At 59.3% G+C, this 15362-nt stretch overlaps 6 protein-coding genes across 6 annotated transcripts; 3 read left to right on the top strand and 3 right to left on the bottom strand.

Annotated features, from left to right (window-relative positions):
- Positions 1–58: 58 nt before the first annotated feature.
- Positions 59–2338, bottom strand: FAA2 (medium-chain fatty acid-CoA ligase FAA2; the record flags this gene model as incomplete). The annotated part of the gene is made up of 3 exons (XM_083195897.1): positions 59–161; positions 272–1859; positions 1915–2338. 3 exons carry the CDS (start codon positions 2336–2338, stop codon positions 59–61), a joined length of 2115 nt encoding a protein of 704 aa, XP_083048913.1.
- A 2017-nt stretch (positions 2339–4355) lies between these two features.
- On the bottom strand, positions 4356–4898 carry ACO1O0_006507 (uncharacterized protein; the record flags this gene model as incomplete). Its single annotated transcript, XM_083195898.1, has 1 exon — positions 4356–4898. One exon carries the CDS (start codon positions 4896–4898, stop codon positions 4356–4358), a length of 543 nt encoding a protein of 180 aa, XP_083048914.1.
- A 1449-nt stretch (positions 4899–6347) lies between these two features.
- Positions 6348–6990, top strand: ACO1O0_006508 (MARVEL domain-containing protein; the record flags this gene model as incomplete). The annotated part of the gene is made up of 2 exons (XM_083195899.1): positions 6348–6426; positions 6503–6990. 2 exons carry the CDS (start codon positions 6348–6350, stop codon positions 6988–6990), a joined length of 567 nt encoding a protein of 188 aa, XP_083048915.1.
- A 1414-nt stretch (positions 6991–8404) lies between these two features.
- Positions 8405–10106, top strand: MET15 (bifunctional cysteine synthase/O-acetylhomoserine aminocarboxypropyltransferase MET17; the record flags this gene model as incomplete). Its single annotated transcript, XM_083195900.1, has 6 exons — positions 8405–8451; positions 8544–8598; positions 8665–9108; positions 9165–9763; positions 9815–9878; positions 9951–10106. The coding sequence occupies 6 exons, from the start codon at positions 8405–8407 to the stop codon at positions 10104–10106; spliced, it is 1365 nt and encodes a 454-aa protein (XP_083048916.1).
- Positions 10107–10455: 349 nt separating this feature from the next.
- Positions 10456–11322, top strand: ACO1O0_006510 (uncharacterized protein; the record flags this gene model as incomplete). Its single annotated transcript, XM_083195901.1, has 3 exons — positions 10456–10870; positions 10959–11051; positions 11120–11322. The coding sequence occupies 3 exons, from the start codon at positions 10456–10458 to the stop codon at positions 11320–11322; spliced, it is 711 nt and encodes a 236-aa protein (XP_083048917.1).
- Positions 11323–13915: 2593 nt separating this feature from the next.
- ACO1O0_006511 (uncharacterized protein) lies at positions 13916–15343 on the bottom strand (the record flags this gene model as incomplete). The annotated part of the gene is made up of 1 exon (XM_083195902.1): positions 13916–15343. One exon carries the CDS (start codon positions 15341–15343, stop codon positions 13916–13918), a length of 1428 nt encoding a protein of 475 aa, XP_083048918.1.
- Between the last annotated feature and the right edge of the window lie 19 nt (positions 15344–15362).

A 15362-nucleotide genomic window follows, 5' to 3' on the forward strand; every position in this document is an offset into this window, starting at 1 on the left:
TACGACGGTCTTCGAGTCGCCCGGTATACGCAACCATGCTGATGGCCGTCTAGATGCTCTACAACTTGCCCTTTACGGGCTCCTGGGCGGCAGTCTCCTCATACAGCTGCGCAATAATGTCGGCGTAGGCCTTAGCAATGAGGGGGCGCTTGAGCTTGAGGCTGTGTGAAGAACTATTGTTAGCCTCCCTGGAATTGCTGTGCGTCTGATTGGTTGAGAGGAAGGGAGGAGAGGGGGGGGGGGGGGGGGGGGGGGGGCCGGTGTAACTTACGTAGGGGTGATCAAGCCATTGTCAATGGTGAACGGCTCAATGTCCAGGTGCACATTGCGGACCCGCTCGAAGCTATTGAACTTGTGCTTGCGGGCAATGGTATCAAGGATCTGGAGGAAGGCCTTGCGGACCTTGAGATCCTTGCCTGCCGCCCTGAGGGCCGCCTCATCGGTCTGGGCAATGGTCTGTCCTAAGATCTTGCTGGCAAAGGGAGCAAAGTTCTCGGGGTCGATGCCGAAAATGGCAACCAGGCTCGACTGCTGGGGGTCACCGTGCACGTAAGCGCTGGCGACCACGGGCGTGTTGCCTAGGAAGACATTCTCGATGCGCTCAGGCGAGATGTACTCGCCCTGCGCCAGCTTGAGCACGTTCTTCTTGCGATCAATGATCTTGACGCGGCCCATGCTGTCAATCTCACCAATATCGCCACTGTGGAACCAGCCATCCGACTCGAGGGTCTTCTTAGTCTCCTCCTCATTCTTGTAGTACTCGCTGAACAGGGCCGGGCCACGCAGCAAGATCTCTCCGCGGGGGTTGGGCTTGTCATCTGTCGAGTAGTTGAACTCGGGCACGGACTCGAGGCACACCTCCATGCAGGGCATGGGGGCACCAATGTTGCCAGTGCTGAAGTCATTATTGGCCTGGATCGTACCAACGGCATACGTCTCGGTCATGCCGAAGCCCTGGCTGAAGTTGTTGCCGAAGGCGGCGCGCAGGAACTCCTGGACATCGGGGTCGAGCTGAGCACTGCCGCTGATCATAGCATGGGCCTTGGTCAGCCCGACAGCAGCCTTGACCTTGGGGGTCCAGATTCGGTCGTAGAGGAAGTGTGTGTTCGAGGCCTTGCCAACCGGCAGCTTCATCTGGGCCTTCTTGGTGGCAATGACGCGCCTCGACAGAGCGCCCCTGATGCCGTCAGCCTCCACCGTGGCGACACGGATAGCCGAGTTGAAGCGGTTGAAGAGGCGAGGGACGGAGATGAAGCCTGTAGGCTGCAGGATCTTCATGTCGTCGACCAGGCCGAGGATGTCGCCGCGGAAGAAGCCAATGGAAGCACCCTCGGCCATGGCGATTCCGTCAATCATGCGGCCGTAGATGTGTGCCAAAGGCAGGTACGACATGTGGACGTCCTTTGAGGTAACGCTACCACCGCAGCGCCCGGAGGTGTTGGCGGCGACGGCACTTCTGTGAGTCAACACGACGCCCTTGGGCATGCCGGTTGTGCCAGAGGTGTAGTTGATGGTGCAGAGATCTTCGCTGGCGGGTGCACGAATGGGCCTACCAGACCTCGCGCCGATCTCCTCGACCTCGGCCATGGAGTAGATCTTGATGCCATGCTCGGCGGCCAGCTGGTTCAGGACTGCAGCCTTGGTGTGGCCCTCGGGCTCGCCGGCATCGAGAGGGTCGAGGGAAATGATGAGCTTGAGCGTCGGCAGGCGAGGAGCGAGCTTCAGGAGGACGGGAATGTGAGGGAGAGAGCAGGCAACGCAGGCAAGCTCGGCATGGTTGATGATGTACTCGGTCGTATCGGGGCCGAGAGTCTCATAGAGGGAAACGCTGAAGAGGGCCTGGGAGCTAAGGCCGAGATCTGCGTCTGGTCAGCTGCCGTCTTCACTCCGGGACCACTTATATGTCTCGCTTACCGGTGATCTGCCACTCGGCGCGGTTCTGCGACCACAGACCAACGCCGTACTTGTCCTTGGGATGGTTGATGGACTTGTGAATCTCGACGACTCCGGCGCCGAAGTTCTTCCTCCGCTCGGCAACCTGGGAGTAGGAAAGCCACTCAAACTTGTCGCTCCAGGTGCGAGTGGCTTGGTTCCAGTGGCGGGTGCCGAAGCAGCGGTTGTTAGGGAACTTGCGGGCAGACCTCTCGAACAGGTCGTGCAGGGTCTGGACCTCGGGATCAAAGGTGGCTAGGAGAGGCTGGTCGCGGAAGCGCCAATGGCGGTAGACAGGACTGCGTCCGGGGCGCTCGGAGCCGGGGACAGGGACACCGTAGGGAGATCCGGGGGGAGGGGGCTGCTTGAGCTCATTGATGATGGCGGTAGTGTCCGTGGGCGCCATGGTGGAGGTAGGATAGTAGGGGATCGAGAGGGGGGAGGCGTTGGAGGGAGGAAGATGGGGGTCACTTGACGGCTTAGCGACGCTCAGAAGCAGTCTGATGAGAATAAAGGGGAGAGGAGGATTGAGGAGGAGAGGGAATCGAGGGATCGGACACTGGCGACTGGGTCGCGGAGCTCCAGCGGATGGTGCGCCGTATTATGGGCAAGTCGACCCCCGGACCGTGACTTGCGACTGGGTGGTCAGTGGCTGGCCACTGACTGGCCATCCACTGGCCGAGGCCCCCCAGGAGCGCCCCGGTTTCGTCGAGCCGAGGCTGCCCCAGATTTTTGCCAACGGTGGATGCAGGTGCAGCCGGCGCTATTAAACCAGGTTCCCCCGGCTAGGTGGTAGGTATTCCAGGTAGGTTAGGTGCCACGGCGCTGCTCCTGCTGTAAACACGCGCTATCCGCCTGTAGGCGGCCTGTGGGCAGTCGCAACAGGCGCTATCTACAGGCAACCTTCCGACGCTTCAACGTCACCAATCTCGCCATCTCCACCATGCCCCAGACTGGCCTCCTCATCTTCTCCGTCCCATTTTCCTCGACTCCCGAAGCCTCCGTCGGCGTCTGCAGTGGTACGAGTAGTACTGACAGGTGATGGCTGCTTCCTCTTTGGTCCACGACTCCATTAGCCTCAAAAAAGGATGGGAGCGCAGAGACAAGACATCCCCAGACCTAAACGGTGCCAAGAGCTCTCCCACATGCACGTCTGCGACAGTGGAGGAACTGGGCTACGGCGATTTGAAGCTTTAACGGCTCTGAACCTCCCACTGGCGCCAGGCACGTGAAGCCAATTCGGAGCTCATGGAGTCGTGGAGGGTCGCCCCTTCGCAGGCTCGTGGACACACTGAATGCACCTTCAGCTGCTGGCGTCCATCCTTCGCAAACAACCCCCATTCGCTGTAGCCAAGGCCATCTCGTGCAGCTATTCACACCGTCGTCATCCAGTCGACCCCATCATTTTGCCGCAGGATGGCTGAAATGCGTCGTGGGGAAGCCCTCCAAGCCAGTGATGGCCGCACACTCTTACAAGGCACTGCGTGGACTGCGCTATGGTGCGAATTTCTAAATTAATACTATATCCGTAATATTCCACGCATATTATACCTTTTCACCAGCCTAACTATAACAGAGGCAACGCTTATAATCAAAGACAGTATTTATAATTAAGGGCAGCGCTCACAGAGGCAGCGCTCACTGAGGCAGCGCCCACAGCGCTCACGATCAGAGGCAGTGCTCGGAGGTAGTACGTGGAATTAGAGGTATCTATAGCCGTATTATCAGCTAGTAGTAGTCAGATAGAGGCTATATTAGTGCCCGCGTAAGAATTTAATCGCGTTAGTTAGAATCAGCGCCCCCCTATTCCGTATTAGGTTAGACACAGTCCACGCAGTGGTTTAGCAGAAGGGTGCATACTACTATGTATGTAGTATTCTACTGGAGGTATCTCTGAACAGTGGCGGACTTGGCTTCCTTGTGGGGAGTGGTGCCCGGCAGCCCGGAATTCGCAAATGGATGGTGTTCCACGAGTCAGGCAATCAAGCACTTTGTTGGGCCTCTTAGCCGGCTTGGTGCCATGGCCCGCTCCACCAAAACCTGGATCCGTCGATCCGTCGGGGGCATGTGAAGATGGCTGTGTCGGCGACATGCCAAATGGGTAAGTCCAACCCGACCCCGTGGGCAATCAGCGAATCACCCCAGGAAAGCAGACCATCTGTCCGTGCCGACTTTGGGATTGTGTTAGAAACCCGACTGGTGAGCTTTGGGGGATGGAAATCCATTCACCATGTTATCGGAGCAGTATTAATGGGGATTGATCTTCACGTGTCCACACTCCACAGCACCATGGCCCCCTGTGGGCTTGAAAAACACATGCTTTACGGATACTATTCTGTAATTGACAACCTTGGGATAATAATACACTGCCCTGGGCCATGGCCCTGACGCCCTTCAAATAGGCACAGACAGTCCCTAATACCTCACACGCCGCGAAGCGCGACAACTCCCAGCGCTGCCAGCAAGATGCAGCCGCCGCCCAGCATCCCAAACGTGCCATTCCCGATGGCCCCCGAAACCAGGGCCGCCGTGCAGCTGAGTGTGTCCACGGAATCCGCAATAATGTTGGCGACGACGAAGGCTCGGAGCAGCTCCTTTCCTGCAGCGCCGTAATCCTGATTCTGCTGCCTCTGCTGCTGCTGCTGCCTATGCTTCCCGAGGATGTGATCGGCGGCAAGCAGGGAGCCCCCGACGGCGGCGGCGCTGGAGCCAAATAGCCTTGTCACGATGTAGGCATCGGGGGCGATGTCGAGGAGGAAAACCTGGCCGAGGAATTTGGGCGCGACGATGCCGACGACGCCGAGGAGGACCTTGCCAGCACCGAGGGCAGTAATGGCGGCGGCACCGGAGCGGGAACGGGAAGACGCCGCGCTGCCCGGGATGCCCGGGATGCCCGGAGTGCCCGGAGTGCCCGAAGTGCTCGGCTTGGGGGCGAGCAGGGGTGTGCTGGGTTCGGAACCGGTCATGTCGGACCAATTGCAACAGGTGGATTACAGACGTGGTCTATAACTACCCTGGACCGAGTACGGCGCGAATAGTTGGTCGTCTCGAGTCGCGGGTGTGGACTGGCAGGACTGGTAAGTCGCGGTAAGTGTGTCGAATGTCGATGCTTGCCAGGGCGATTGTATCATTGTATCACCGGCATTTATAGAGGGGGCCATAACGGTGAAGCATAACGAGCTTCAGCCCACATAACGCCTTGGGGGTAACAACCTGGGGCCCAGCTTTACGTCGATAGAGTCTAGGACCCTAGGCGCAACCTCTTCCCTCTGCCATCTTCAGTTTTTGGACCAATGTCGACCTCGGCCGGCTCCGTGTCCGAAATGCCCTTCAGCCGGACGTGTTGGGTCGTCGGCCGTCTCTCTACAGCTCTCCTCCGACCATCCACCATCCACCTCGACGGCCGCTGTCGATACATCAGTCTCAGTTGACGAGCCCTTGCGACCGTGCCAGTGTGCAAGTTTGCAACCCAACCGGCCTTACCTTCGGCACTGATGACGGGGTGGTGGATCTGTACCCACCGCGTTGGGTCTACGAGTACGGATACTATTAGTAGTCGAATGCTTCACAGTTCTCGCAGTTCTCACAGTTCTCAGTCCGCCAGTACCGCCGTGTCACCGCGTCCCGGGCTTCTCTGTCCGTCGAGATGCCCCTTTGCAACCTCCCACCCCGCCCCAATGCCCCCGTATGCTCGTGCCATTTTCAAGACCTCAAAGCAAGCGACTCCCCTGCCTCCCGCCCGGCCCGTCGCGTTGCCTCATTGCGCTAGCAGTCTGGCTACGTATGGGCCCTGGAACACGACGTTCCACCTTGCCCTAAAGTCTCGGACGGGGTTGAGGCCCGTGTGACTCCTGCCGCCAGAAGCCCAGAACTCCTCAAGATCAACGTTCCTTAGGGCTGTCTCGCGGCAGATCTTGGAGTCTTCCATTCTCCCTCGACCGACCCGACCGCCCTGGCCGCACTGGCCGCACTGGCCGCCCTCAACTCGCGGTCTCTTGTCTCAGATCCTGACACAGAGGCGCTGTCTCCCTTCTCAACTGCCGCGTCCATGTTCTGAGACCACTTCATTTCGCCCCGTCGTTTTATAGGGATTCCACGCCCTCCTCATTGGGGCCAAGTTCCTCTGATAGTTCTTGGGTCCCCGCCGCCGAGACTAGCCTCCTAGGGGCCACTTTATACATGTCACGACTGCTGCTGCTGCTGCTTAGCATTTCTGCTTTTGGTTCTTCCCGGGTGGAGAGTTGACGAGCTTGTCTGTTCCATTGTGGCATTGTGCTTTGTTCCTTGTCCCCCGGGCTTGGCATCGCCATCGGTGTTGGCATTGTTCTGTGGCTTGGCGTCTGTTTTCGAGGTTCATCGCCATCGCCACCGCCATCGCCATCGCCATCGCCATCGCCATCGCCATCGTCGTCACCATGGGGAAGACTACCATTGTGTTCCTGCGCGTTCTACAGTTCCTGGCTGCCGTGGCCAGTATTACCTTGTCAGCAATGAGTAGGTCGTCTGCAAGAAGCCATCAATACCGGAGTGAGACGGCCCCTAGATGCTGACCAAAGACGAACAGTCATAGAGTGGCACGAACACGGCCGCTCCGTCCGTTTATCCCCGCCCCCGATATTCAGCTACCTCATCTTCGCGCCCGTCCTGTCGCTCTTCTCCATCGCCTACCTGGAGCTGGCACCGCGGCTGGCCCCCCGCGCGTCGCACCCCCTGGCCTCGCTGGCCGTCGAGACGACCAACACCGTCTTCTACTTTGTGGGCTTCATCGTCCTGGCCGTCTACCTCACCCGGCTGGTCTACTGCTACGGGAGCGTCTGCGCCGCGGGACGCGCCATGTCGGTCGTCGCCGCCGTCCAGTTCACGTCGTGGATCGCCACCACCATCCTGCTGGCCAAGACCCTCTTCAAGGGCGGGCTGCCGGCCGACTTTGACGTTGCGCCTCGCGGGTCCCGGGCGCCACGGCCGCAGCAACGACAATCAGACTCGGAGGCGCCGGTGTATCGGTGCGAGGAGGACGAGGAGGAGCAGGCGCACTCGCCGCAAATGCGGCAGGTGTAAGGAGACACTGGTTGATGATGGGGCCTGTAGCTCTGCAGAGTTTTCGATATCCATTCGGGTTTCAGTACAGAGACCTAGAGATCACACGGATTGGGCTTGGCGCATGGGTTTGTTCTCGGATTACACTGTGGCGGGCGTAATGGCGGGTTTAGGTTTGATACCAGTCATGAACACAATTTTTTTTTCTGGGAACAGGTTAATAATGGGAGGAGTTTGTTTGTTGTTCGGAAAAGGCTGTGAGAGATTGGACATGCTGATCATAGCCAACGATGGAATATTAATCTAGACTCGGGTGACCGGTCTATCAGACATGATCGATACTACTAGGTAACGTTGCGGTGACCGGCCCAAGGAAGTCTGCCGGTCGCGGAGCTGGATATTCCTCCGCCGGCGGGTATTATTTTAGAGAATATGTGTAATAGTGTCTCTTCGGCGAAAATCAATGGATGGGAGTGTTGGCAGATACGAAGAAGACGATGTTAGCCCACATGGTCCCCACCTATTCGAGGTGGTGGCATCCGCGTGAAGCCCGACCACGTCCTAGTTGGGGGGGCTGCCGGGGAATTCACATTATGTATCCGGAACTCTAGATTCGTCGCCCTCGTAGGCAGCCCGTGGGGGAAGAGCTCCCGCGTGCGTGGCCATGAACAAGGAGGAACTAGAGAGAGCGTCTTGTGTTTTCAGCTTCATGTGAACCCCTCCCTCCCCCACCTGTGTCCCACGTCACAACAGCTGCCCTGCGGTGTCGGATGGCGGGGGAAGACATGTCCCCACATGATCCCGAGTCCCTGTTTCCGAAGGGCCTGCCCTGCCAGACCAAGCACACCATTCACCGGCATTAACGCATCCCAGGCACGTAGCGTGTTCCTAGGAGGAATAGCCCTGCATGAATAATAGATCGTGGGCAGGTACCTAGTGGGTGAATATGACGCGAAGTGCGCTTCCCGATGGGTGCGCCCAGGTGGACGATAGTTGGACGACGGACGACAGCCGCAAGAGGACGGCGATGGCGTGCTTCGCTGTTGGCCCTGGATCACCCCACTGCCTTTCCCCGATGGAGACGGCTGGTAGCCCGTCCTGGCCCCAGATTGGGTTGGCGTTCACACCAAACGGGTTGGCAAAGGCGAAAGCTTGGCCTCGGGCGGGAGGGAATGGAAGGGGGGAGGGACGGCCGGAAGAGAAACCATATAACGCCATTGAGAGGAGGGGTTTGTTGCCGTTTTCTTGTTCAAAAGTCTCTCTTCTCCTCCTCGGCTTCTTCTTCTCCATCACCTTCTTCATCCCCTTCTTCCTCTAGTTGAGTTGTAAGCTCTCGGATCGATCTCCCGTGTCACTGGAAGCTTAAGCTTTGACGGTGTCCACTACCACCACCACTACCACCATCACTACCACTACCACCACCACCACCACCACCATGTCGGACCTCAGCAAGAACTTTGAGACACTGCAGCTGCACGCGGGGTGAGTTGTCACGACCAGATTCGGTCGGGTGGGGACGGCCGCATGTAATGAGGTTCTTTCGAGGATGAATGATGCTAACCTTGTTTGAACAGTGCAGAGCCCGATCCTACGACCAAGTCGCGCGCCGTCCCCATCTACGCGACCACGGTATGTGCCGGAGCAGTCGCACAAAAGCTACGATGTTGGGGCCGAAAGCTAACGGTTGACTGACAGAGCTTCACCTTCGATGACTCGGCCCACGGCGCGAGGCTGTTTGGCCTCAAGGAGTTTGGCAACATCTACAGCCGCATCATGAACCCGACCGTCGATGTCTTCGAGAAGCGCATGGCGGCCCTCGAGGGTGGTGTGGCGGCTCTCGCCTCGTCGTCGGGCCAGGGCGCCCAGTTCATCGCTATTGCGACGCTCGCCCAGGCCGGCGACAACATCGTGTCCACGTCCAACCTATACGGCGGCACCTACAACCAGTTCAAGGTCTTCCTGCCGCGCCTGGGCATCAAGACCAAGTTTGTCAACGGCGACAGCACCGAGGACATTGCCGCTGCCATCGACGACAAGACCAAGGCCGTGTACATTGAGAGCATTGGCAACCCGCGGTACAACGTGCCCGACATTGAGGCCATTGCCAAGGTGGCGCACGACAAGGGCGTGCCCCTGGTTGTGAGTAGCATTCCATTTGAAGTCACTAGAGTTGGTAGTTAACCTGACACGGCCAGGTCGACAACACGTTCGGTGCCGGCGGCTACTTCATCCGCCCCATCGACCACGGCGCCGATATTGTCGTCCACTCGGCCACCAAGTGGATCGGCGGTCACGGCACCACCATCGGCGGCGTCATCATCGACTCGGGCAAGTTCGACTGGGGTAAGAACGGCGCGCGCTTCCCGCAGTTTGTCGAGCCGTCCGAGGGCTACCACGGGCTCAAGTTCTGGGACACGTTTGGCCCCATCTCCTTCATCATCCGGGCGCGCGTCGAGACGCTGCGCGACCTGGGTGCCACGCTCAACCCCTTTGCCGCGCAGCAGCTGCTGCTTGGTATCGAGACGCTCAGCCTGCGCGCCGAGCGCCACGCCCAGAACGCCCTTGCGCTCGCCAAGTACCTCGAGAAGAGCCCCTACGTCAGCTGGGTGTCGTACCCCGGACTGGAGAGCCACTCCTCGCACGAGGCGGCCAAGAAGTACCTGAGGAACGGCTTTGGCGGCGTGCTCAGCTTCGGCGTCAAGGGCGGCGGTGCCGCGGGCAGCCAGATTGTGGACGGCTTCAAGCTCATCTCCAACCTGGCCAACGTAGGCGACGCCAAGACCTTGGCTATTCAGTGAGTGGCCCAAGATCTCAACGGAAGAAGATCTTTGCTAACGGCGTGAAGCCCCTGGACCACGACGCACGAGCAGCTCTCGGACGAGGAGAAGATCAGCTCTGGTGTCAGCGAGGTAAGCTGGCCTCTTCCTACCTCTCGACGATTGTAGTACTAGTAGCCGTGACTAAACTTTGTTTTTCTGCAGGACCTGATCCGCATCTCTGTCGGAATCGAGCACCTCGACGACATCATTGCCGACTTTGAGCAGTCGTTCAAGGCTGCGTCTGCTGCCAGCACGTCGGACGGCGCTGCTGCTCCGGAAGTGCAGGCCAAGGAGGCGGAGGCGCCTGTTGCGCCGTAAACGCTGTTGGAGACTATAATACCCTGTAGTAGATATGAATGATGATGCGTTGTTTTGAGACAGCCTAGAACGAGATGCCAATGCGATTGTTCCGTGGGTGAATTGGTACTCGGTGGTAGCAAGGTACTCTGTAAATCTGTAAATTTGTCAAGGTGAAGCTGGAAGGAGCTGTTGAGGTGAGGTCAATCCGTGTGTGGACCCTAGGCATGTTCTGATTGGCGGATTCCATCACCACCAGCCAAGCTGGAAACCACCACCTCTGTCAACTCGATTACCTCCCGCCCAGCTCTCGACATCTCCATCCTCCCAAGGCTCCAACGCCAGCGTCCACATCGACCCTCGCCCAACCATGCGATTCGAAATCACGGCCCTCCTGGGCCTGGCCGCCTCCGCCCTCGCCGCCGACCTCACCCTCTACCTCCCCACCAAGCCCAACCCCTTCGCCCTGCCGCCCACCACGCACGCCACCCTAACCACCCTGGGGGACTCCTACTCAGCTCCGCTGTCCGCCGTCAACACCTTTGTCTTCCGCAATGTCTCCGCCCCGGGCTCGTACCTCGCCGACGTGCACTGCACGACCGACGCCTTCCACCCGTTGCGCATCGACGTCGACGCCGACGGCGCCGTCCACGCTTGGGAGACGTTCCGCGGCAACGAGTGGGACAACAAGGGCGAGGCGCTGGCGGTGCGCGAGGGGAGCGCGGGGAGGGGCGTGGAGCTGCGCGCGCTGGGGGCCAAGAACTACTTCTTCGAGAGGCCCAAGTGTAAGTTTCCCCCTCGCCCGATGAAGGGGCTGGGGAGGCGGGCGGATTGTTGTTGTGGACGGACGGGAACTAACATTGCCTATGACAGTCTCGGTGCTTACTATCCTCAAGAACCCCATGATCCTCATGGGTGGATTCAGCATGCTCCTCTTTATTGGCATGCCGTACATCATGGAAAACAGTGCGTAACCTCGGGGAAACGAGACGACGGCAGGACTTCTTCTTTTTGCTAACGCCTCTGTGTTACAGTGGACCCCGAGATGAAGGCCGAGTTCGAGCAGCGGCAGAAGGAGGGCGGCCTCAGCGCCATGATGGGCGGCGGCGGCGGCGGCGGTGCCCAGCAGCAGAACCCCCTCGGAAACTTCGACATGGCGGCGTACCTCGCCGGGTCGGGCAAGAAGGAGGGCGGTGGTGCGAGCGGTGGCTCCAAGAGTCAAGGTGTGAAGAGGTAATAGACTGGATATTTAGAAGAGTCGATCGCGCGGACTTCCAAGCGAGCATCGATCGGTATCTTGCCCGATAGAATATTATTACATCATCCTGCCCCCCCCCCCCCTTTTTTCATGTCAATCCGTTGTATACCACTGAATTTGGTCCGACATTGTCTATTCGCTAAGAGTACTAATAGTGCTGGGAACGCTCGCTCAGCTCGCTCAGAGCTGGAAAATCAAAGATGAAAGCTGCCAATCCATGACCGCAAGGGGTATATATATGCCATTTTAAAAGCCCAACAACGCACCGAGGACCTCACCAACACCCTCCCCGCCATCACCGCCATCCCCGAGATCAACACCGCTACAATCACCACCGCTCGAGTCCCCCCAGCTTCCCCAGTCACCACCTTCACCACTGCCATCCTCGCCGCCCCAAATGTCCTCCCCGCCGCCGCCGCCGCTGCTGCTGTGGCTCTTCTTGTGGAATAGCTTCTGCTTGAGCTTGTCCTTGCCCTCGTGTAGGCCGTACCCCGCCAGCGCGCCCCCGCCCAGCAGCGCGGCGCTGCCGGCCGCGGCCGCTGCGGGGAGGCCCCAGCTCGAGCGCTTCTTCTTGCCGCCGCCGCCGCTGGCGTCGTCTTGCGGCGGGGCGAGGTGGCCGCTGGGGGAGATTGTGGTTGTGGTTGTGTATGCTGGGCTGGGTTGTTGGCTGTGCTGGTGTTGGTGGTAGTAGTAGTACCCGGGGCTGTGGGGGCCGGAGGCCGCGGAGTTGGGACGTGGTGACGGCGTGGGATGGGCTCTCCCGGCGGTGGCAGTGGCTCGGGCGTCTTCCTCGGCCTGGAGTCTTCGTGCCAGCTCCTCGTCGGCGTTGTGGTAGGTGGAGGGTTGGTATGCAGAGCGGGCGAAGGCGGGCGCGGCCGGGGGCTCCCACTGAGACTGGCTGGTATGTGTGTTGACGTAGAACCAGGTCTGGTACTGGTCGTTGAAGCGGGCGGTCCAGCCGGCGGGGACGTCGGGGGCGCCGGGGCCGAAGTGGGCCATGTTAGGTCTTGTTGCGACGTCCATCATATATATATATATATATGTACTATATGGTGTGTGGTTGATGGCAGGGTCTTATGCCTTTGTTTGAGGATGTGTTGGAGTCTCGACTTCCTGTGATGGTGAATATTCGAGGGGCCTTGGGGGCCGGACTCTGGCCTCTTCTTATAACCTGACTGATGCCACACGATATATCCCAATGGGCATATCTGTAGATGGCTCAGCAAGATGCTCCCGGGACCCTGCGTCATGCCACATGCCGCAGAGCCTCCCATCGCCAGTGCTCTCACACTCTGTACGAGCAGTACTATCATCTTGGGCTGTGCCTCGCAGATCTGCTCCAGCAATTGCTGCTTTGGGCAGCATGCTGCGCGTGTCCTGGCCGTGTCATTGGCCGTGCTTCCTTCGGCCCCGTCCGGCGCCGCCACTTCCCGCAGCAGGCATCCCATGGCATCATCTTCGTACACGGATTCTCACCATTGGCTCTGTTGGTCGTCGGTGGTCCGTGATTGTCGAGTGGTTGTTGCTGGTGGCGGTTCCCTGGGCAGTGCCGTACGACCGCCACCTCGACCCGGGTGCCTAGGTGCCTATGCAAACGGCCAAGTGTTGCCAAATTTACCAGGTATGAAGCCAACAAGGGATACAGTAGTATGTACGTACTGCTTGTATATATGAAGGATGCGTAGTGTATAGTATTATGCCTTGTCAACCGGAACAGGAACAAGAACCACAAAGTATAGCACAGAAACTACCACAACAGTCCCTGTCATCACCGTCGCAGCACCAGCAGCCATTACCACTGCTATTACCACTGCTATCACCACTGCCATTACCACCCACATCCATATCCGTAGGATTTACTCCAGCTGCTGGATTCATTGCAGCCCCTGAGGGGCCCGCTGAGGCGACCATGCGCTGTGCACGCTGGTCATACTCCTCAAACGTAACGCCCTGGTCTTGGCTCTTAATCACGCTCGCTCGTCAGTCTCGTCATTCTCGTCGGGGTCTGTTGGGGCGATACAGCGATATGTGTACTTACTGGTAAATTCATGGGGGGAACACGTATCTTATCTGAGTAGTATTACTCCGTGAAGGGCATGTGTTGGTGTCTTGTGTGCCGAGAGTATAACAGGTACTGTCGCGATGCTGGATATATTATTATCGAATGGATTCGACCAGCAACGTCGGACTCGGGGTTTATTATATCACCATCTCTTCTTCTCTTCCACGACTACTATTCATATATGGCAGGGCTATGCATCCTTTGTCTCTTTGTTGGCCGGTCTTCCCATCTGGGATAACAAGTACTAACGCTGGCTGGGCCTCATTTAAGCCCGATCCAGCAGTGGCCGCAACTCCGCCACACGTCGGAGCCCACCTGCGCCAGCTCTGTTGGCGATCCCGAGGCTGACTGGGCGATTGAAGCGGTAAGCAGAGTGCGGACTAAATGTCGGTGAATTGGGCGTAGGATCTGGGACTTTACCACTACTATATAATGCTAGTACTACCTACCTATGCAGTTACGAAGTTGGCTTTGGCTGGACGAGCGATACGCACGCGGCTTCCAACTACATCAGCTTTCCCGAAAAGACTCAAGCGTCACCCGCCCTGTCACCAGCGCCCACGCCCACAGCGCATCCACCACCACCACGTCCACGAAGCTAAATACCAGGCTGCCCCCAAACACGAGGCTGTGGTACGTCCACGCGTTGCCCTCGTCCAGCGCGCTGACCTGGCACACGACTGCCCACGGCAGCACGTACAGCAGGTTGCTCGCCAGGCTCTGGTACAAGTACCACCCCGGCCTCGTCGCCAGCAGCACCGCCGCCAGCTGCGTCGACGCCGCGTAGAAGATGTAGCACCAGTCAATCGTCCGCCACATGTATGCCGTCACCGAGGCCACCTCCGCCGACCGGCTGAGGTACCACGCAAACGACCGCGCGCGCCAGAGCGACAGGAATATCGCCAGCGGCACCTCCACCGCCAGCGCGATGACGAGGGAGACGAGCGCCGGGCGCGCGATCCGGAAGATCGTCCTGGAGGACACGCGCCCGGGACGTCGCGTGTCCTTGCCAATCTCGCGCCGCCAGGATCCCCAGAGGTGTCCGACAAACGCGAGGGTCGTCGCCTCGAGCGCCTGCACCGGGACCATGACGAGCCCCCAGCGGATCGTGTTGAAGATGCCCCATGCCGTGGCATAGGTCGATCCCAGGGCGACAATGGTGCTGACCAGCCACAGGTACAGCGCATTGCGAACAGCTAGCTCGACCAGCGTGATGATCCCCGGCCGCAGCAGGACGAGGAGAGCACCGACGTTGGGGCGAGTGCTGATGTCCTCCTCATCGTGGTCGTCGGCCAGTATCCGGGACGCGTCCTCGTGGATGCTCCGTTGCCGTACATGCCGCCAGCTGGTCGTACACAAAAAGTAGCCCAGGCCGACGAGCGCGGCCGTCGTGTTGCAGGCCAGCTGGATGCCCGCCTGCATGTTGACGGTCGGCTTGTGGCTGCCGACGCGGAACCGCGAGATGAGGAGCATGTCTAGCAGGATGTTGACGACGAACTTGGCGGAGCTCACGACAAGGGGCACATCAGGCTTGTCGAGGGCCCTGGTGGCCGCCGCGATGGCCGTCTCGACGGCGGAGCTGAGGGCCGAGAAGGCGCTGATGCGGACGTGGGTAAGGCTGGCGTCGCGGACCTCGCCGGGGACGAAGCCGCGGGCGAACGTGGCGGCTCCAGCGACGAGGGCGACGCTCATGACGGGGCCCAGGAGAGACTGGCACAGGATGAGTGTGTGGGTGAGGGCGAGGCGCTCGGCCGGCGAGCGCGACGACTTGTCGCCAATGATAACCCAGGCAGCGCGGGGAAGGCCCTCGTTGAGCACCTCGGCCACGACACCAATGTACGTATACACATCGGTGGTGACGACGAGCGACGAGTCAATGTTGGCGACCCAGAGCTTGGACAGGGTGGCGTATACGGCGGGGAGGATGAAGGCACCCATTGAGCAGCAGGGCTCCCGC

This window comes from Amphichorda felina (assembly GCF_050947745.1).
Source record: "Amphichorda felina strain 45539 chromosome Unknown scaffold_6, whole genome shotgun sequence".
Lineage (NCBI taxonomy): Eukaryota > Fungi > Ascomycota > Sordariomycetes > Hypocreales > Bionectriaceae > Amphichorda > Amphichorda felina.